Source organism: Lytechinus variegatus, chromosome 2 (genome assembly GCF_018143015.1).
Source record: "Lytechinus variegatus isolate NC3 chromosome 2, Lvar_3.0, whole genome shotgun sequence".
Classification (NCBI taxonomy): Eukaryota; Metazoa; Echinodermata; class Echinoidea; order Temnopleuroida; family Toxopneustidae; genus Lytechinus; species Lytechinus variegatus.
Window position 1 is genome coordinate 64,398,500 of NC_054741.1, and position 23,839 is coordinate 64,422,338.

A 23,839-nucleotide genomic window follows, 5' to 3' on the forward strand; every position below is an offset into this window, starting at 1 on the left:
CATTTTCGGTTTCTAAAAGAATGGTGACGAGGCCGACATAGTTTCAAATGGGTTTGGAAACAAGTTTAGCACAATTACGTACTTGCTTTCTCAATTTACATGTACCTTGTCGGTTTGGAGAAGCTTTAGAACACATTTCAAACTCATCTCCTGTAGTCTCGAATTCAGACTGTAACTAGACTAAATGAGGGTACCATCTGTGAAGTAGGAAATGTCTGTGATGCCATTAAAATTGACGATTTTGTGGTGCATGGGATATATTTCAAAGCTCGTGCAACTCGACCATGAAGAAAATGAATTATGTGTAACTCATGAAGTTTTATTACTACCAGGATTATGCACAAATTAGATTGTTATGCAGATGATATTCTGGTACATTGCACTGATAGATTGATTGTGAAAATTGATCAGGTAAATGCATTCTGTTCCAGTTGCGTACACATTAGAGGTAAAGACACCTATCAAAGAAAAAGAAAAAGAATGGACAGAAGTTTCCATAGTTCTGTCAGAAGCCAGTACAAACACACAACTTATTTGAGACATTTCTGGGCCCAGTCTTACAAAAAGTATTGATTGGTTAAAATCCAACTTCTTATCTAAACACTGTACAATTTAAGATCAATTTCAATTTGAATTTTATAAGTATATTTCAATTCTTTACAGTATACCCTAGGGTCTTAAAATTTCAATTAAAATGACAGTGTACTTTTCTTGCAAACTTTCCCCAAATTAAAGCATTTTTTAATAATACAGTTAACAAGTCATCCTTCCAAAGTAGAATGATTTCGTAAGTCAAAACAGGTTTTAAGACCAAATTATGCAAAGAGTACATTATTTGCCTATTCTTGATATATTTTCACTTAAGTCTAACAGACTTATTACCAAAGGGAATGAAGAGATTTAGGCAGATTGTTTAAAATATTATGCAAAGGGGTGGATGAGATCAATAGACTTCTAGTATATAACTTTTAATATATTATGTTTTGTACCTCTGTCATGGCCTCAACATTTGCCCAAGAAATTGATAAGAATCTATCTCTTCATTAAGAATTATGTGATGTTCTATTGAGGCATTATTATTTATTGATGAGTCTTAGAGAATATGTCAAGGGCCCCAGGGTGTTATTATTCAATATGTTTTCCATTATTAAATCAGTTAGATGCCAATACGTAGTGAAATTAATTTACATTCTAAACAGTACAACAAATTGATGTTTATTGTTCAGATTTTCAAAGTATCTATTTATGAAGGCCCTATATTCATTTCAAATATTTGGGTTCTCTGAAGGTCTTTTGCAGGTATTCCAAAATTCAATCATATAGTGAAGTTAAAGATTTATTTGTGCATTTTTTAAAGCAATTATCATACAATGAACAAACCAAACCACAAGTATCATGAAATGGGATTAGTGTTGTAAGCAGTTAAAAATCATAGTCGTAGAAAAGACGACATTTTTTTTAATACATTAATTGATACTAGTGTTATCTGAGAAAAAAATCTTAACCGTAAACGTCCTGGCAAAAATTTCTTTTGCTCTTCATCTACTTAAGACTTATGATGTCAAAGTAATCCATCTAAAAAGCATATTTTTTTTCAGAACTGAAGTGGCTTCCCTGTTTAAATATACCTTTATCATTATTACTTTTTGGGAGCTAATTCTGTTAATTTCATTTTAGACATGTATGATATTGTCACATTAAAATTGTTTTTTCATGTCCCTGTTCTTGGTTCAAGTACAAATGACTTTGCCCAAGTTGAATCTCTTGAGGCTATGGAATTCAATATATCTGTGAATGAATAATGACCAGTAACTATTACTTGTGATTCTCATGTTTATGTAAAGTCTAAGTTTGGCTCTCAGGTGGTAATTTTCATAGTTAGGTAGCAAGTAACTTTGTGGCCCCTTGGTACTTGTTTTGGACCAGAGAAATCAACATAATAATTACAGGAATAACACATTGTATTGATTATATGGAAGGTCAACATTGGGAATGTTGGCTGTGTAACTTGAATGTATTTGGAAATTCATACTGTGACTAGTCAAGAAAATCTGAATGACACTCTGACGACATTATGAAACTAGATATCCATTGAAATGCCTTTATACATGTAATTAACCACTTTCTCTACTAAGATCCTGGTAATAGCTGACTCTATTAATAAGTGTTAATTGCTAATGAGCATCAGCAAATATGTTCACAATGTAGTTTCAGACTTGAAGTCATGCGACAAACCTTGAGGTTATGTGCATACAAAGCAACAGGAATTTAGAGTACACAACAAGCCAATGAAAGTGTAATTTCACACCATTTTGGTGTACTTCATACATTTCTGGAATTGAGCGAAACCTGTTAGCTGTTAGTTACACTGTATATCCTTTTAGTTGCTTTTTTTTTGGGGGGGGGGAGGTAATGAAAGCATTTCTCCAGCCTTTGATTGCATGTACAAAGTAAATTTTTGAGATCATGAGTACAACAATAATACCAATTGAGTCTTGTGTGAACATTGCAAAGTACTGCAGTTCACAACCCTCTTGTAAATCATGCACTGGACATGTGTGTTAAGATGATAATGATACGTTATTATGAGTTACCAGTGAAAGTACCAGAAGGAAACAAGTTAACATGATACCTTGTGGTTTCACTTCACATTGGTTGTCATACATACACCGGAGGGCAATCGATGTGCATTTTGTAGATATCCCCTACCATTGTGTTAAGAGAACTATAAAGGGAATATGATCTAGATCCATAAATATCAAGTCTATTTTAGGAACATGGTTCACGTGTGAGTTACCTGCCATTAGGCTAGCTATCGTTTTTCTGTTTCTGATAATGAAAAACATTGATGCTATGTCTCTCCTGATGCTAGAGATGACCCAATAAAAATTTTTGAAAAAAATGTTTAAGGAATATAGGGTTACATGTATGTTCTTTCCCCTAAGTTCCTGCTTTATTATATTTTCCATCTTTCCTTTTCTAGATTTCACCGCCAATTAGTCAGAAAATAAAACATGTGTTATGTTAATTTTATATTCCCCATGTCTGTTGATATGCACTCATCTCAAACGACTTAAATTTAAACTAGCGATCTGTGCATTTGAATTTTCGTTCTTAGAGCTAGATGAAGCCAAGTAAAATTGTTAGTTTTTCGGAATGCAATTGACACTTTGGAGCCTTTGATCATTATGTTACCATTTCATAGAAAATATGGTTTGGGACATTTAGGTAGTTAATGCGAGTATGCATCTATTTTTTTGTGGGGATATTGACTTCGATGACAATGCATGGTGTGCGGTTTGTTAGTGGCGATAATAGTCCATTTTTTTATTGGGCCTGTGTCAAACTAATTTGCCCAGCATAGTCTGACCATTCTGGCAAGAGGCTGCTTGTTGGAACAGTATACAGCGCGTCCCAAAAAAATGTCCCTCTGATATGCGGCTTAATAACTTCCAAAAATGAAAATTATTCTCAATGAAATGTATGGATATAGGAAGCCCATCTCATGTTCTAACTTCTATAAAAAATTCATTGGTCTCACTTCAGTGGTTTCGAATACACAGCCTATTATGTAACAGTGCTGCTTTTCAGCCCATTCCAAGTTTGTATGCATGCAGCACTGCTTTGTGTTCTGCACTTTCTTGCATATCAACCCCCTTCGACCATTCTGACCAAGGAGATGTCACCTCTATCTCCTTGTTCTGACCAAGGAATTCCCTGATCTGACCAGGGAAATCTCCATGATCTATAATTCCAACAATACTGCATTTTTGTTTTCATTACTTTTTTTTTTAGTTAATTAGCTACTGAGGTCAAGTTCAATAATTTAGTTTAATTTTTTGAAAGAAAAAAGTAAAAATTTTCCTTTTCGCAAAGGGTGATTAACTTGTGGATTCCCCCTTTTTCAGCTCATTTTACTCATCCATCATTCACATTTTCTTTCAAGTTGGTGCACTGATTCCCCTCATCAATCATCAAACAAACTTAATTTTTTATGTTTCTTGTCCTTCTGAACATGCTCAAGTTTATGATTTGATGAGCCTAGATATGATTAGAGAATTATCCCTGCTCAGATCCTGGATGCCATAGACAATGAAGAAATGCATCAATGCTGCAAACTTGGAATGAGCTAAAATGCACCATTGTTACGTAACATAGTGTGTATTCGAAACCGCTGAAGCGCGACCAATGAAATTTTCAGAGAAGTTAGAACATGAAATGAGCTTTCTACTCGTGAACATTTATTTGAGAATCCTACCACATTTTAGAATTAATTCAATCCTATGTCAGAGGGACATTTTTGGGGGGACGCGCTGTACTGTATCTTCTGTATCTTCGAATGGCATCCCTGCTTTATCGTTGAACTTTGCTGCTATTACATAACAACAGCTTGTCGACTAACCCTGTCTTGTTTACTTTCTTTACAGGCTTGTCATCGGTTGCCCTTACCCCTCCAACCTCCCCTCCAGACCAGCAGCTCCCACCTGGAGACGGCTCGGGAGCCCTGTACACAGGGGGATCTACCCTGGATCCCAGCCTGGGAGATGATGGAGATGACTCCTGCACCGGAGCCCTTATCCACAAAGTCACCTCCAAGGTTTGGTCCCAGTGGCTAACGGAGACCGTCCTTCCCACACCTGGTAGTGGCGGTGCTGGTGGTACCCTGCCAAATGGATCTATGGCATCGACCCCAGGTACCATCACTAATACCAGTGGTGGTGTTGGTGGTGGTGCTGGATCGATGAGGTACGTTTATGTTTGTGTACATTTGCCACTCCTCACCTGCTTAAATTGATCAACAGAAAATTTTTGTATTGGAAGGTGTCCATGTTTTAGTAGTACTAGTAATAGTATTAGAACAAGTAATCGCTTGATGCCATTGGAATTTGTATGAGATATTGCAACTATTTGTTGAATACCATTATTGCGAAAAATAATATGAATATGGACTGATCAGTTACATATCATCTCATATGTTCATATTTCAAGGGTATTCAGCATCCGTTACTTGATCGATCCATTGTAACACTGATAAATCATAATTTCTTATCTTGTCGCATGAGAAAGCATTCTAAGAAGTGGTGTTTATTTTATGAGCTGATGCATTATCTCTACCTTTTCCCTTTGATGATTTTGCTCTAGCAGCCAGCAGTCATCACTAGAACCTTGCAGTATTAGTGCGGAAGACAACAACTCAAATCTGGAGACCAAGCCATCCTTGGTGCCCCCGCCCCAACCCTCTCCCACAGCCAACCAGTTCACTTGGCAGTTCCAAGACCCTTCCTCCAAGACGGATTGTGCTTGCTCAAGGTGAGATACCATACATTTACATATACTGTATGAGTAAAAAAAAACTTGACACCTAACAATCCCCAATTTTAGGGAAAAATATGTTATAAACACATATTTATTATATATAGTCTGAAAGAGTATGTTCTAAATAATTTGATACCATATTTATGTAGTATGTGTTCATGCTGGGTTGATCAGGAGGTATTCTTTGCAGTTGAAATTTTTATTTGCGCTAAAGTAAGGCATGACTGTGGTGAATGAATCCAGATGTCAATGATGTCATTATCCTACAAGGGTTACATAAAAGTTCATTTCATAACACCTTTACAATAATTTACATTATGATTGTTTAACAAACACTTTGTGGTATCATTTCTCATGTTAATTTCATTGAAAAGGGATTTGCAAATATGTTTCCTAACTCATGTAGGATTAAAACATCATTGGCATCTGGATTCATTAATTGCAGTCATTTCTTTGGCGCAGCCCAAAATTTACATCACTGCAAAGAATACCTACTGATTATCCAAGTGTGAATTCATACCACATAAATATGGTATCAAATTATTTGGGAAAAATATACTCTTTCCATTCATATGTAATAATTAAGCATTCATGACATATTTTTTCCTTGAATTGGAGATTTGTGAGGGGTCAAGTTGTTTTTTTTTTACTCACGCGGTGTATATATATACCCCATTATTATGATACCCTCTGTTCGAGATGGTTTAGAAATTTGCTTATATGCTTGGTATTTTTATTCATACTTTCTGAATCTAAGTTATCATGACAAACCACAGTGCATAGGATACTTGTCATCAATGATGCACTACAATTACTAGTATTTCATCCTGTGTAAATGGGGATACCCCCAGTTGCAATATTCATATCATGTAGACAGTGATCGGATAGAGAGAAACCCGCAGACCTCAAAGTTTGGATTCCGTAGAATAAGTGGTAACAAACCACAGAAACACGGACAGGATTCCTGCTCACTTGCACAAAGGTGGTAACAATCTGGTCACTACTGTGATTAGATACTTTCAATTATTAATCATGTTTCAATGAAAGGATCAAATTAGTGTGGATGATATTAACTGAAAGTGTAATTCAAAGAGTTCATTTATAATTGATAGAATGTAATGGATTGTGTTTTATGACATTAGAAAGACTTTTAATATGATTGAATGTATACAAAGTGATACTATCTTTGAGATTGTCTTTGAATATCTTAAAGAGCATATTATTTCCCAATATTTAAGAGTATAATTCTACAGATCATTTACATTTTTCTTTATTTATAGTGATATATCAAGATTATCCAATGACTACACTACTTTCATACTGAAATGACTAAACATTTTTGCATGGTTATCTGCGAAAAAATGTCAATGATTTGGTAATTGTGTATTGAGGAAATCGCAGATGCATACTTAGGATTCGATATCCATAATACGGTTCCAGATATCAACATGATTTCCAATATCATGTCGCTCTGTCGGACGGCCATACATAACTGTGTACAGAGCGCTCGGAAGGCACCTAAAACTGCCTTATCTCACACCTCAATCCCCCAATCAAAAGCAGCTGTTTCCTACGCTTGTTTCCTGCCTGTATGGGCAGCACTCACCGCCCGTCGATGCCACAGACGGACTGCATGCGTAGTCTGCTCACTCAGACTCTTATTTTTTATAGGAGACATTTAATTCTCAAGCCTTGAGCAGAGAATATCTCTGTCGGTCTCCATGGTATACTACATATGTGATGCTTCTTGCTTTGTCTGATAGTGCTTAATGGGGTAAGGTATAGAGGGACCAGGGTTTGTGTATGTTTGCTTTGAAGTCCAGCGCTAGACGAGGGTAGGTGTCGGGCAGAGCTAATCCTGTCTGTCTTGCAGGCCTGGGAACCATGTGTCATCGTTGGTATACATGAGTGCAGCAATAAGACATGAGTTAGTCAACTCGCTATATGCAGCCAATGTGTAAACAAACACGAGTTCCATGCATCAGTACTCCTTTCCTATGGGCCTTCTATGTAGAGCTGATTCCAGTTTAAACCTGTGTGTAGTAATGTTGTATGTGATTGAAAATGTATGAGATGGGAAACCCCATTCTTTTTTAATGTAAAGCTTTGCATGGAAGTGTTGCGAATAATCTCAGTTACATTTTTATCAGCGCGATCAAGATTTCGAAACAAATTACCTAAACAACTAGCTTACTATTGCTTATCAATATGCATTATATGATTGAAATTATTTTTAGATTATCCAAAGTTGTGTGATTGAAAGAAAAATGTATTATTGGTAATGTTTTGTAAAGTTTTGATTTTTTTTTAAATCAAAGTGGTGTAGGGCCTCAAACAGAAAATCATTTAAATCAAAATCACACAGATTTACTTATATCTTTGCTAGAATGTAATTATTTGGCATTATAGCGCAATTCTTCATCCTAATAATTACATGGGAGTTCATATTCTCATTGAAAATAGAGATACCTATCAGTTAAACATGTGCTTGGGTGAATAACAAATGGGACCATGTTTTCATTGTATTGACACCGTGCAAACATTCAGAACAATAATGTGCGAGAACAACTATGTGAATTGATCTCACTACTGCGCTATTAAGTGATAGACCGGTTAAAACATCCGCTTTGTTTGATTTCTTTGTTCGTCCATTGTTTCCTAAAGAAATAATGTTCATTGAATGTACACATGTTCGTACACAAGAGGATTTCTGTACCCTTCATCACCTGCTCAAGGGCATTGTCTAATCCTGCTGGGAAGCATCCCATTAAAGGCCATATATGAAGTGAATTATACCCCTTTCATAAACCCATCCTCCAATTATCCGCCTAAGAGTTATGCGGATAGTTCAATAAAAATTGCGTTCACAAACTCCGAAAATAATCCACACTTTTTTTAACGAGCACCCGACCTGAAAAAAGGTGGATAATTGTCATGGCAACTTCAAAAAAGGGTGACCTTGTGACCGCACCATGGCAATTATCCACATTACTTTGGAAATGAGTTCATAAAGTCAAAATCTGGTCCTGATGCTGAAATAATGCGGATAACTCTGGTCCTCCGATTTTACGACCGAATTATGCGGCTATTATTTGCATAATTGGGTTTATGAAAGGGGTGATGCCAATGTCCATAGTGCTGCACCCCAAGAAACATGTTTTCTTGTTTTATAACTAAAAATGGGGTTAAAACTAAGATGTTGTAATTTTTCATCACCATAGGTGGTTTCAAACCGCCTCGATCACAAGAATCCCTGTTAAATTACGAGAACTTTTTAAGGCTAAAAGATACCTGTTAATTATTCCTGCATTCACACCGCCCCGAAACACATCCTCCGGAATAAGTTCCAGAAGTTACGAGCATGCGCAGTATGGTCTGATAAGCAGTCAAGGCGCGAGATTCAAAATCACTAGCCCAGCAGCCACCCACGCTGCCGCGCCCAACGACACGCTGGGCTAAAAGTTCCCGTAATATGCTTTCACAATCCCAAAATACCTGCGACCTTGGAAAAATCCCTGCGAAAGTTCTCGTAATTTCGCCAAGTACCTACTATTTAGCGGGTATTTTCTTTCAGGGAAATTACGCGTAGTTTGCTTTCACATTACCAAAATACCTGGTATTTTCTGATCGGGGTAAATTTCCCGATCAAAGAATACCTGGAACTGACGAACTTCGAGGCGGTCTGAAACCACCTCATGATGGATAATAAACATCACAGAGGGGAAAATAGGAATAACCTTAGCCAAAGTGTCCATCTGGATCAGTATGGACACAAAGTCTGTTAGGCATAAAACAATTTCTTCAATTTCTTGAACTAGGTGCAGACTTGAAAGAAGAAAAAATTATCTAACGGTGCATTACGATATAGGATATTTGTGTGACAATCACTTTTTTGTGTGGGGGGGGGGTGTTGGTTTTGGATCAAAGCTGTTTATTTACACAAATGCAGCATTTCTACAATAATTATGCCATCAGCCAATAAAATGACTCAATTTCAGTAGCTTCTATTAGCTCGCATAAGTTTATTTCATTTTAATGAAACATAATCTTAGAATCCAAGATGTTTGCACTTTGAATTCTATCGCAGAATGACAGGGAATAGACACTGCCCTTGGAATTCAATTTTTCCCGTCCAATCAAATATTGATAGAGCATTCACATATTTCCTGGAACAATCGAAAGTGTTCTTGGATTTAAAAACAATTTCAATTTTTCTCAAATTCAAGTGGCTTTGGTTATTGATAATAATTCCTTTTTGTAATTTTCAATTATCTTTTTGATAGTATGTTGTACCTGGTTGTACCAGCATTTTTGAAGCATACTGGTAGTTATTAACACATACATTTTGCTATTGGCTATAAATCTTGGTATTCATTGATATTATAAATATGTCTCTGGGTGTATGTGTCATGCCCCTTCAGTCTGTGTCTCACTATCTCATCCGTCCCTGTATGTTTGTCTCTGTCTTTGCCTTGCCTACTCTGCCGCTCCCCTTTTTGTATCTCTATGTTTTTCTGTGTCTGCTCTATCTGTTTGTCTGTCTGTCTCTCTCCATCTTCCCTCTCTTTTGTCTGTATGCCTCCTCTTTTTTTCCTACTCTTTGTTTTGGTGCGTATAACTGTCTCTCTTTCCACACCCATCTCTTTCTTTCTCTCCCCTCCTCTTTTGTTCTGTGTACAACTTTCATCTCTCTTTCTCTCACTTTATTTCTGCTTCTCTAGTTCATCCCATTTTCAACTGTCTTCTTTTAATGGGTATTAAGGAAGGAAGATGTATCTTAGTCCATGTCTAGTGGAGAACAAGAGTGTACATATGTCCTATGCACACTACCTTTATGTTTTATAAATTTTGCAACCAACTCAGATCATTTTAACTCTACTTCATATTCTGGTATCTTGATAGATGTATGCTCTTTTAATAATGAGTGCACAGATGCAAATGCCATCATTTTTTTTTTGTCGATCATAATTACAATTTAGATAATGAAGAGAGATTACCAATTCACTTTTGCATGGGTTAAACTGTTCATTTTGAGCATTCAATAATTATTGTTTAAGGTGTGTACAGTTTGTATATATTGATTTTTTTATGTAATCTGATAGTTCATATTTTTTTGTTAGAAGGCAAGTATTAAATGCGTGCATTACTCTTAAAAAATTAGGGAGTGCATTTCAGGAGCCTAATTACATTTTACTACCGTAACTTAAATTTTAGTTTACTATGTATTAATAAAATAATCATGTGAAAGGTATTTTATTTTGTCCAAGAAAATAGTAGTGATATTGTGAGATTTGATCTTTTTCCTGATCTATTTTAGAAATAAGTATATAGTTTTCTCTAAGTTATCTGTAAGGGTATCATCTTTATCTAAAAATGGAATTCCAGAAATACTTCCCAAATGGACACATTTCATGGATGCATTAATATGGAGATAAAATATTGAATTCTCTGGTAAAAGGAAATATAAATGACATAAATTTTTATGCCGGAATTTGAGCCCATCAAATATCGTTGGCTTACAATGTTTATCTTTGATCTCAAGCCCCCATGGCTGTCCTAAATGTTCAAGATTGATGGCGAGATAAGAGTGTTATGTTTCTGGTTAATGCACAGAACGGGGAAAATGCACACATAATAATATGTGGTACATCTATATTTTCTTTTAAGTGATGAGGGTATCATGTCTTTGATAATTATTGCTTAGAATGACAATAGTCCATATTGTGGAGACTTTTATATCATGCATTGAGGGATGATTGTACAGTGTAGGTCTATGAATTTTGGAATAGGTATTTGTTTTCTTATCTTTTTAGTTTGAAAAAGATATATATGATGTTCTTCTGAATTAAAAGACTACATTTAGTAGGGAATCAATTTTGCTTCACAAATTTGATTAGCATTTTTGGTCATAAGAGAAAATCTCTCAACTAAGTAATGTACCGTCCTCTGTAAAAATATGCTATACAAAAGACTTAATGCATAGCAGTCTTCCAAAAATGTGGAGCAAATTGCGATGCGATACCAGGAAAATTATTCCGTTTGGATATATGTAAAGACACTTTACATCTAAACAGGGAATAAGATGATACAGCATTATTTAAACATTGGTTTTTAGGAATGAAACAAAACAATATTACATCAAAAGAAATGCAGATTATTTTAATCTAGAAAACTTAAAGAAGTGATTCTTAAACGCCTTATTCTGAAATCAGCCTCATGTTCAAACTCTGTTGCACTTATTAAAGCTCAATTCAATTCTGCATCATGCGTCAATTACAAATGATGTGGAAAGTTGTGTTATCCAAGGGAAGTGTTTCACAAAGATTTTAAGTCTGACTCAAAATCACACATAAATTGCCAGGCCGGTTACGTTTTACAGTGTTTATATCAACACGACTGACTGCATGTTCAACATCATGCTTACAATGGACCATATTGGTTTTATGTCAGGTTCAACTATTTGTGAAATACCCCCCCCCCCTGTGTGTCACCCAACAAAGGACTCCAGAAAAAGAGCCCCCCCATCCTCCAACCAAGCCACTATCCCACACCCCTCTCCCTCCCTCCCTCCCATACCTCGGCTTTAGGTTGACACAATAATGGTTTGATTGATCACAGGTCTCAAGTGTGGGTTTAAAGTCCACTTTATTTCAGATACACCGTCTATCTATCTACACTGTCTATGATGGGTACAAACATGTATGCTCGCTCTCTCATGCTCTGGTAACAAGGAGAATAGATGTGTATGGTATGATTATACACGAGCTAGGCTAATTAATATTGCATGCCTCGCTGGATCAGATAGCACTTGTAACATGACATGTAATATGCTATAGGATACTCTGTATGAGGGTAGAATCCAGTGTTACTAGTCTGTTCACTTTTTACTATGAGATTGAATATAATGTAATTACCTTTCTTTGGGTTATGTAGGCAAGCTTTGACTATCCAAATCATTGAAATTTCATATTCATTCAGGCTTTCCTTATTCTGAGTGGCATACATGAACTCTGAAACTCAACTTTATAATTAGTTGCAATATTTGCAATCAATTGTAAATTACAAATAACATTTTCAATAGGTTGTTCGTAGGCACGTGAAAATATATGTGCAAATGTTAAAATGATAATATGGACCATTTCAGGTGCTACTGTGCTTCACACTGTATATTACCCCGACTGTAGCTGAGCCGCCTTATAGGCACTCGAGCATTCATGGATATTCTTTCTATCGGGTACCTGGGTTGAGTGCAGCACAGTGTGGGTAAATTTCTTGCTGAAGGAAAACACCCATAGCTGGGAGTCAATCCCACATCCCTTGAGATCGTAAGACGAGTGTAGTAACCACTACACCACGACTATATGACCAACTTATTATTGATTACAAACCTTTGTGTATGAGATGATCTCATTTCAAACAGACAACCGACTTCAACACGCATGACACCTTTCTTTCTTACCAGGACTGTCACACACTGGTAAATTCATTAGACAGAGATGAGGAGGCCAAGGGTCAAAAGGTCAAGCTCAATTTTGCATGAAACCATGCATGTAATGATCAAAACATGCTCTAGGAGAATTTTTTTCTTTAGCTGCTGTCTTCTATCTCTTTCTATTATAATGAGGCTCTGCAAGCTAGCCTCAGGCGCTACTACTATGTCCATGTACATTACATGTATGTATAGTATGAAGTCATCCATTATGGATGGTTGGCTGAGCTCATGATTGTCATGCTTGACTGATATACAGAGATCATACCGAACATTTTAAAGCACATCTCTTAGGGTTCTGAACTCAAATTTTCATGATGAAAAATATTGAATGTGTTTATTTCCCTCCCTTTGTTTGGGAATAACAGTAGAACGTTTAAGATAGGAGACACGTTATTTCGAGCAGAATATCATACTTTTTTGTGTTTTAAACAATTGGTATTGAGAAATGCACTCTTAATCGTGTACAAGAATTCCTGGGCCATGTTTCACAAACAATTGGGATAGATGTAAATAAAATCTCAAAATTGTGATTTGATAAATATTCGTGCAGATCGATATAGGTATTTACGAGCAATTGCAATTTGAATATCTTACAACTACATGTATCTTTAAAGATGGGGCCCTGAGCAATGAAGAGTATGGATTTGAAGCAGTGTTCAACTGTGTTGTAAGTCTTCAAGGCTTGAATCCCCGTCCCCAAAACTCTCAGTCTGACATGTTGTTCACAGGAACAGAGGAACGTTCAGAATCCCATCTCACTGACAGGAACAGATTGCTCACTCACTGTGAGAGCTGTATGGATCTCTCCACGGCCTGTTTCAGTGGGGGTAGTCTGGGCAGATTGCAAATTAGATTACACCTCAACCTCCTCCGTCACCTTGACTTGAATTCCCCTTGAGGGTTGTAGGGCATCATGTTTGTCATCTTACTCTACTTGGATCATAGAACTCTGCACAACACTTAATTTGCCTCATTCATTAATGTTGATGAAATGAACGTCGTTAGATCTGTGTGCAGAGAAACGGAATATCATAATTGGATGTATAGGAATCTATAGTTCATCGTTGAGATTGATGGTATTGGCTATGAAATGAGAGAAATGGTCTGCAGAAATTGAATTATCTATTTACGTGTAGATGCAAAATTTTGAAATGGTAATAGTCATCAGTTGTTTCAATGCAATCTATGAAATAACTTAATTCTATCTGAAGGAATTGCTACAGCCATTCTTTTTAGCTACATGTATATGATGTAAAAACATTTGAGGAAGTTCTATACAATTGACTTGGGTTTTTAACCTTCAATCATCATTAACCTTCAAGGTACTGAAGGTAAAGAAGCTTCACTAGCTCTAAAGCTTGCTTTCTTCTGGTTTCATTTCAGACCCATTGTTTAACTTGAGGTTTATATTGACATGATTCTTATATATTCCTTGCTACAGGCAAAAGGTGCTGAAGCTGAAATCCCGAAGCAAATCTCCATCATCTACTGGTTCTGCGCATTCTGGCCATTCTGGTATTGGCAATCCAGCGTTCTCGGGCAACGTACACCGGCAGCAGCGTAGCCAACGCCCTTCTACTCCGTTCCACCACCGGGCGACTCACACCGATGATCTCATAGGAGTCGACCAGGAATTATCATCGAGGTTAGCCCCGATCGGTGTGCCGACAACGCCGTCGTCATCGGTTGGACCAGTCTCACAGGAGAGCAAACCATCAAACAATGCACTGCCTAAGCCAAGCCCTGCAGCGTTTAGAACTCCTGGGTCAACAGACCCTGTGCTAACCGAATCTCCACCCTCTGTAGCGCCGTCACCGCTTATCCCACCCCCGACCGGAACCGGTCTGAATCCCAGTGAGAGGGACAGGACTATGCCAACTCTGAGCCCGTATCCGCCTCCTCGGAATGGGGAGACGGGTTTGCCTCAAGCCAACAGCGGCCCAGTAGGATCCTCAATCGGTAGGAACTGTGATATGGGACACTCAATTGAGCGTGATGCGTTGATAGGGAGAACTATTGGGCATAAAGAAACAACTATAAAGCAGGAGGAAGACAAAGTGTGGCAAAATTTCAGGTTACCTAGTGAGCATCATATGGACTCAAAGAGACCCCTCCTGCCATTGTTGAGCTATGAGAAACGAGAGGAGGAAAATGAAAACATGTTTGATTCGCTTTATGACCCAGCAAATAACGATGAGTAAGTATGATTATTTTCCCCATGGCCAACAATGACACTTTAGGAATTCATTTAGAATTTAAAAAAGGGCACTTTTGTATACATGCTTTAATCGTCATTGATTTCATGGATGGTCTTTATGGTCACAAATGCTGGACATCATGGAACAACTAAAATGGCAACATGCATGAATTTCGCTTTCAGTTTCTTTTCCCTGACACATTAAGCTATGAGTGATTTTGTTTATTAGGAAAAAGTACATTTTGCCGTTTTTACAGGAAAATCAAATTAATTTTTTTTCGCATAAATCTGCTATAAATGCAATTGGAACATGGTTCTCGAAAGGTGAGGATTTATTACACTGATTCTCTCACAATGAAATAACATAGTAACTGCATTGAGTGTAAGTACAATTCAGGAAGCATTCATGTTTAGACTTGGCTGCATTGAACTTGAATCACATCCAAAATCAACATCCCAATGATTTATGCGCCTCAACTCAGAGAAGCATTCATTTCATTGGAAAGGTGTCAATCCTACAAACGAATTGAATGCCTTTTTATTTGATGAATAATCATCCTAAACTATGCAATATTCTTAACAGTTTGCATGCAATATTCTTAACAGTTTGCATGCAAACATTGCAAAATTGTACATTTGTACAATTAAATGTAGCTTTTTCTCTGTCATATGAATTTGTACAAACAATGCTTGGCGATAGCTATTTTTCTTCAGTAACATCTACAAAATAACTACCAGTATTGGTGGTGCAGTAAGAATATAAAACATTCATAGAAAATATCAAAACAACAATAGTTATTATTATCCCTTAAAAATTAATTCAACATTAATAGTTTTGTTTAGTCACTGCGCAAAACCTCTAATTGATATTCATGTCACGAATAGGAATGATTATAAATGACTGAATCATAATGGAGTTTTAGACTGTATAAACACTGAATCACGATCTTATTATTGATCAAGCGGTTCTTGAAAGAGGTCCTGTAACCTTAGTTTTAATTCCAACTTTGTAGAGAACAGAGCTTATTTTCTAACTTATAGAAAGACTGACCCTTATGTAGCCATAACTTTTGACAAATTGCAATATCATTTTTTGTCTTTTGACTTATGAAGCTATGTGAGACTTGTGCTCAAGTGCCAAACCAGTCAGTCTTGTAAGATGAAGCCCAGGGGCCTTGTTTCATTAAATGACAAGTCCACCCCAACAAAAACTTGATTTGAATAAAAACAGAAAAATTCAACAAGCATAAGACTGAAAATTTCATCAAAATCGGATATAAAATAAGAAAGTAATGACATTTTTAAAGTTTCGCTTCATTTCACAAAACAGTTATATGAACAAGCCAGTTACATCCAAATGAGAGAGTCGATGTCACTCACTCACTATTTTGTTTTGTATTGTTTGATATATGAAATATTTTGATTTTCTTGTAATTGTCATGTGAAATGAAGTTTCATTCCTCCCTGAACACGTGGAATTCCATTATTTTAACATTTTGTGCTTCAGGCAAGGAGGTCCTAATCATCAAATTCGTAAAACTTGAAATATTGTATAATTCAAACAATAAAAAATAAAAGAAATAGTGAGTGACATCATCGACTCTCTCATTTGGATGTAACTGGCTCGTTCATATAAATATTTTGTTAAAAATAAGCGAAACTTTGAAATGTCATAACTTTCTTATTTTACATCCGATTTTGATGAAATTTTCAGCATTGTGCTTGTCTGATTTATCTCTATTGATTCAAATCAACATTTTTCTGAGGTGGGCTTGACCTTGAAATTTGCCATATCAGTTCAAAGATACTGAAATCAATCAATTTGATTGGCCAAGGGTAACTTATTATAGAACTTATGCATTGTTATAACAACAAGTTTTTATGAAACGGGACTGAGGTAATGATTGATAATTAACACTAGCATGTTATTGTTGGCTCGCTGGTTGTTACCATTGCACTCTCTGATCCTAACACAGGATCTTCTGCCAGCCACACAAGAAGCTGAAGGAAGAGAAGCCAGTCCAGCCAGCCGCTTCGGCCTTGGACTTCCCCGGTGAGATGGACATTGGCATGCGCCACAACAGACCGCCCTCACCCGTAGAGGATCCCTATGAATTCATGGAACACGATACATCACCTACAGTAAGTTGTTATTTTCTCATGAGCCGAGTGTTTATAGGTAGTTGGTGAAATCAACAAAGGGTTTCGAGCTAGAGTTTCATTTTGAAACCTGCAGACAAGACCTGGTGCTAACACTCTACCCTCTGTATCCTTTCCTTCAACTTCTGTTGTTACAGTAAAAAAAATCAGTTAAAAAAAAATAATTGGTTAGGTATACCAAAGTAGATATATATATGTTCAAATGTGTTCATAGATTTTTGTAACTCATATTTTTTTCTCAGGTAGTGTTAATATTGGTGTTTAAATGCAATTACAATGTGCTAAGTATTTCGGATTCAGCATTAATTTATACAAGAGTAATTGAATGAATAACTTTTTTTTCCTTGTATGACGGTAGCGTACATTGGATCAGTTGATTTATTGACAGGTGATAGACTATAATGATCAAATATTTTTTTTTCCTAGCAGGGTGGTAGAATCTCCATCTCAGCCAGAGGAAGAATGAAGGTCAACGGGAGAACGAGAGGTGGTCCGAGACGTCCCAGCATCAAGAAAAGCAAAATAAAGGTGCGAAAAAAATTTTGAAATGACAAAAATTTGCATATTTTTCTTTTGTAATCTCTCTCCATTTGTCCTGTAATATATGGGGTCGGTTTCATAAAGGCATATGCTGCAGTCACCCTAATAAAACAGCCTTCTGAATGACAAAAACCATGTAGTTTTACAAACGACATACGATCAGTTAATTTGGAGAATGGTCTGTTTGAAACATTACAATTATGGTAACTTCATAGAAACTGCCATAGAAATCTTGATTTTGATTAATTTCTTAGCTTTTGCAGCCATGTTAGCTACCGTAATGGCAAAGTTAGAATAATTGTAATTCCTGTAAGGGACACATACATCAGTCAATTTAAAAATGAAATTGTTACTGGTATATTTTTCGAATTTATATACATTCCAATTTAGATTTTGTATTGAACCCACAAGACAAGTATTGATATTCTAATATGGAAATATTTTTTAGTCCTGTGTTTGATGCATTATACCTTTTTAGAGTTCTGAATTTCATCTTCACACGAATGAATTTGATGCATATTCATGGAATTGCTCTGATTTGATGCCCAATTAAGCTTCTTCCAGATATGTTGAGAAAAGCTCAGAAAGCTCAGCAAACAATTTTCAAAAGTGTAGAGATAACACCCCAACTTATTATGTTCTTCTTCATGTCTAGATACGATTGTTCCAAGTGTAGCAGACAAATTCATGGCATGAGATTTCGAAAGAGCCTTTGCAAGGACCATCTTTCGTGTTGCCCATTTTTTATGATGCACCATGTGAAATGTATTTCAAATAAACATATTTCATTTGTCCGTGAAAGTAAACAAAATATTTGTTTATGAAATGATGTGATATCTCATGAAATTGTATAAAATTTGATTTAAAAGCAAGCTTATGAATTTTATTTGTTTATCATAAATTTCAGAAACACCCCGGTTATAGCGCATCATAAAAGATGGGCGACACGAAAGACGGTCCTTGGAAAGACCCTTTCGTGCAATCGGCCTCTGGCCTTGATGTGATTAGGATTGGAATATCAATTGCAATCCTTTCATGAATATTATATTAGCAAAATTTCAACATTCTGAGAAAGTGTTTGCCCAGAGGATGTACCTCCTTTCCTGTTAGTAGTTTCTGAAGTGTACTTCCTGTATGTAAAGAACTGGTTTATTGATATGTAAGCAAGGACATGTACATATAATACATTTCTTTGTGTTGTAATACTTGCTGTCATGGTATTGTCTTTGTTTGTTGATTTTTTTCATGCATGTAGCTGTACTCAATTTGATCTATGTATGAATGTAAATCTAACTTGAGAAGTCTTGATAGTTGTGCGAAATCGAGCATACTAAGTACTTCACATTAGTTTGAACATACATATAAGTTGTAATCCTAAACGGGGGGGGGGGGGGGGGGGATATGATGACCTTTTTTAGATTTTGAACTTTTGATTGCTACAAAAATTGCAGGATGGAAGAAAATGAACATTCACAAACTGAGTTTTTTTTTCTAAAGATGTTAATCTGTCCCTTAAAGCTTCTTTAATTACGGTATTACCATACAATAACTTTAAAGTAGGTTGATCTTGCTCATTGGTTTAATGCATGCATCATCACTCATTCAAATAAAGATGCAAATTATGTCCAAGCAAAACAAGTTAAATGGAATCCGAATGAGTTGATTACATCAATGAGCATTCTACTGTATGATGCTTACTGAAACAAATTTAATGTACTTGTAATTTCACACATTTTTGCACAACATTGACAATTGTTTCTCTGGTATCAGTAAGGGAGATGGTGATGTTATATCATCTAGTAGTCTAATTCTTTGAATAGGTGAATTACCTATTCAAAGAATAGGTATCATCAACCTTTTCTGTTAAGGTATTATCAACCTTTTCTGTTTAGGTAGATCTTTTTCATACTTCAGTCAACTACTTATGATATTTTGTATTGAACCCACTATCATTTTGCTTGAGCTTTATTTGGGTCTTGAAGCTTGTTCACTTCTATTTTTTTCTCCATTAAACATTATGTTCATGCCCATCAGATATCTCCCAATTCATTTCAGCCCTAAATCTCGCTGTTAATCAGTTGTGTGGTGATAATCTTAGAGAACTTCACTTTACTTGGACAATGTCTTAGTTGAACTCTGGCCTCGAGAAGAAGCCAACAAGAGCAATTGTTGATGATAGCATGGCTTATTCAAATCTTTATGATAAAGGCTTTGTATCAAAAAAATCCTTCCTTCCTTGCTCATTTCAGTGCATCATTCATTCTTACACTACATGCGCTGTCACATCGTTCACTGCAATCCTTTTTGCGAACTCTTAGTCGACTGTAGGTCGCCCGCATTGACAGTATCTCAAGCGTATCTCACGCAGTTACCAGCAGAAGCACGCGCAAGTCTGATTTGCACGCAGAAAAGTTTAGAACGTGCTCAAAACTGTGTTGCGACTGAGTTGCGGGCAATCACCCACAACTCACCAGCAAGGCTCTATGTGACAGGGCCTTAGCCCTTTTACTTTTCTCCACTAATTACTTTTTCAATTTTTACCATTCTTGTCTCGTTATTATCTCACCATATTATTCAGGAGGAGGAAATCCAGAGAAGGGCTGAGGAAGAGAAACCAAGACCTGAGACCTTAGCAGCCGACGGACAATCCAATGTCTTCAACACCGATCCATCCAAGGCCATGGGTTCGTTAACTTCTTGTCAAGTCCTTTATTAAGTTTTTTTATTGCTATTAAACTTTATCACACCATTCCTGTAGAAAAATTCTCACTTTGATATTCCGTTGTTTTGTGGTATTTTACATCACGACCTCTTAAAGTGAGGATTTGCGATGCATATTAACCAATCAATAAAAACTACCAGCACTTCGCTTTGTACAGGGTAATTAAGCTATTCATTGATGATTTCTGCGGTTTATGTACAAACATAAATGTACACACATGTACAGAAGGGCAATTGTTACTTTTCTAGGCTATTACATTAAGTCTTGGAAGCTCCCTCACACAGTTCTCATACTATCTGTCTTGCATTGTTTGAATATACATGTTTAGTTTGACGTCTCTGTGCGAACGTGTAATATGACTATATGAGTGAAATCGAATCAAACTATTTTCTTTGCAGCATCTGCAGCAAACAAAACGATGGCCATCAAGGGAGAGACCAAGCGCTTGATGCACACAGATGACATCAAGGTGACCGGTATGGGTGATCTTGAGAGACTCTTTGAATCTTCTTCCTCCGATGATGATGACGGGGTGAGTCAAAAAAACATGCTAGTACTGAGTAATAATATCCAAGTCCTTAGGAAGGGCATTTAGAAGTTATATTCTTAATGCGATAAGCGCTATACAAGTACTGTTTTTTATTATTATTCTTATTATCATTATTGAGTATTGAGTTTATGCATGCATGGTCTGAAACCACTTTGTGTCATTTTCATATATGCTATCTTTTTTGTATGGTTCTCCAGAAGTACTTACATGTGAGCATGAAGTCGTTACATATTTGTTGATTGTTTTAGACAAAATTTTAAATTTTAGACAGACTTTGTCCTTGTAATGATTTTGATATTCATACCTCATGTATATATACAAATATCCTATGATATCTCACAGAGTATGAAATTGGTGGCATTGTAAAATAAATGCTCCGTGAAAAAAGTAGAAGAGACATATTTCGTTTGGGAAACATTCCCCATTTGATCTTTCATTCTCATTATTTCAATTTGTCAAAATAAAAAAAAAGTGAGACAAGTTATAAGAAAGTACAAATTTGAGGCTTCCCACTTGGTTTGTGTAGCTGAGAAGCACACAAAACATTTGTTTCTTACCCCAACTGTGAAAGGGATCATCGGGAATGCCTTCTACTGTTATCTTGGCCTACATACATTGATGACATATGTCTATTCCCGCGGGTGGGCTTGTTTCCTGGTTGAGACAGAACTACGCTAAATATTGTATGCACATCCTGGGGCAGGGGAGGAAATGATGCGCTACCAAACAGGAAGCTTGCCGTTCCCTTCAAGACGTTTGGCCGTTCTTGATGTGGTGGCTCGGCTGGAGAAGCAAAACAGGAAAGTTTCCTCTGCTGTTTGCCAAATGAGTTTCCCCCTTGGGTTGTCTCAAAGGTTTCCCCTTCGCTCTTTCTCAAGCAAACACTGAGTTGTTGCGAACAAATTACAACAATTTTGCTGTCTTGGCAGTCATACCTTCAAGACACTGAAGGCTCTTGAATAGGGTTCTTTAGAAATGTTTACATGTCATATTCGACCTGTGTGAAAGGATTTTGTACTTTTATTCCAAAGTTCAGAAAGTGTCGTATGAAATCGATTCCTGCCACATTTCATTGTAGGGAAAATGTCACATTTCTTTCCAGAGATCTGTTAGCTTTTCCAATGTCAGGAAAAGCTAATATATCCCCTCCCTTTTAACTGAATCTTCCTTACCTCAGCTTATTCAGACACAACCAGGACCCTGTAAATTGGTGCTGAGCTTCTGATCTTGATTTGATCTTTATGGGTAATTGCACATCGTGGTCAGTCCAATCAAACCTTAAAAACAATCTTCAGTGGTTAGTCGCTTAATTACGTAGAACAGGCTTAAAATCTCATGTTGTATCTCTGATGAAATAGACCTACTGAAACATGTATTATGAACTCCATGGGGGATATGGAATGTAATTGTGTCCTCTGCTTTCTTTTAGGGTTTTGATGACATGGTATCCCAGGTGATACATCGAGGGGAAGAATCTTCAACTAAACCCTTTGGCAACTCATTACACAGCTCCACCGGTATGCCAGGTAAAGCCAAGTGGGGAAATCCCCTTTCAAGTTATCAACACCATGCACATGGCACACACTAATCAAAAATGATTTTTTTTCAGGGGGAAATTTCATGGAAGTTGTCAGCACTGATTGAATTTTCATCTTCGACAATATCAGTGAAATCCTTGGTTTTGATTGTCTGAGAAGCACTGATCTCCGACTGTTACTATGGTCACAGTCAGAGAATGACAACTAGTCATTGCTGACAAGCTTGATAAAATGGTGCCCTAGTATCACCTTATATTGTGCCTTCAATTTATCTCTTTTGTCGATGAAAACAATTAATGTAAAACACAACTTCCAATGTTTATTCTTTTATTGTGTTATCCTAATACCCAACTATAGCTTTCGTCTTCTAGGAAAATGATTTGGGGAAAAACAACATATATGGTGTCTTGATGATATATATTTATTCATTTGTTTGATTTGCCACAGGACATATGGTTATGATTTTCTGACCCACAAGATAAGCAATCACAGTAACCATTATTCATTTATTTCAATGCTCAATGTGAAACTAAATAGATAGTTATCTTTCAATAATTAGGACCTGTAACTGAGAGGCATATTTCATCAACTATTTAAAGATGGTAGTCAAGCATTTTAAGATTCACGAGTTTACAAAATAATAACAGGGCCCGCAGGTAGAACAGTTTTCAGAACTGAAGTTGCTACCCTGAGTAAATAAGCCTATATTATTATTATTATTACATGTGGGTGCCTCTAAATAGAAGCTTTTGACAATGATATATTCCGCTCTTCTCCATCATAGGCACCAGCCAAACGGGTCCAGATCTTGCCCGGATGTATCCGACCCCGCCCTCTTTGGAACAGCAGAACTCTGCCTTCTCTCCTGTCAACTTACCCTGTCATGAATACATTAATCACGGTTCGGTGCAGGGTATCACCCAGATTGAACACAGTGCGGCTGGAGACTTCAACGAGATAGAGGCCGATGAAAACATGGGGAGCCCTAAGCCTGAACAGATCCAGGTATGGTGTACTACTTGCCCTGTGCTCATTATCTTGTCATCTGTTATAAGCTGTTATTCTTGTGTTGTAGCTTTTTAACTCTTGGTTTTTTTATGTCCGTACACCAAAGGTGGTTGTTGGAGGAATTATATTTTGGAGTCATCTGTCAGTCTGTCCATCCATCTATTCCATTTTCTTGTGGTGACTTCAAAGTCATTTAATAGATCAGCATCAACTGAGTCCAAGTATAGGAGTAAACAATGTGATTAATTTTTGGGGTATTGAAATCAAAGATGAAAGGTTACACAGTTGGTTATATGCACAAAGGACTTGTTCTTGT

At 36.6% G+C, this 23,839-nt stretch overlaps 1 protein-coding gene across 3 annotated transcripts in view; it reads left to right on the forward strand.

The window, feature by feature from the left end:
• The window catches only part of LOC121408640 (mediator of RNA polymerase II transcription subunit 13-like), a 95,626-nt gene that overhangs the window by 49,655 nt on the left and 22,132 nt on the right, over nucleotides 1-23,839 (forward strand). The window contains exons 8-16 of one of the 3 annotated variants that reach the window (XM_041600171.1): nucleotides 4,428-4,746; nucleotides 5,143-5,310; nucleotides 14,250-15,005; nucleotides 16,982-17,147; nucleotides 17,592-17,693; nucleotides 20,284-20,389; nucleotides 20,826-20,959; nucleotides 22,407-22,503; nucleotides 23,300-23,520. In XM_041600171.1, coding sequence (XP_041456105.1) covers nucleotides 4,428-4,746; nucleotides 5,143-5,310; nucleotides 14,250-15,005; nucleotides 16,982-17,147; nucleotides 17,592-17,693; nucleotides 20,284-20,389; nucleotides 20,826-20,959; nucleotides 22,407-22,503; nucleotides 23,300-23,520 — 2,069 coding nt within the window. The remainder of the gene's footprint in view (nucleotides 1-4,427; nucleotides 4,747-5,142; nucleotides 5,311-14,249; nucleotides 15,006-16,981; nucleotides 17,148-17,591; nucleotides 17,694-20,283; nucleotides 20,390-20,825; nucleotides 20,960-22,406; nucleotides 22,504-23,299; nucleotides 23,521-23,839) is intronic. The other 2 variants (XM_041600173.1, XM_041600172.1) reach the window with 2 other exon arrangements.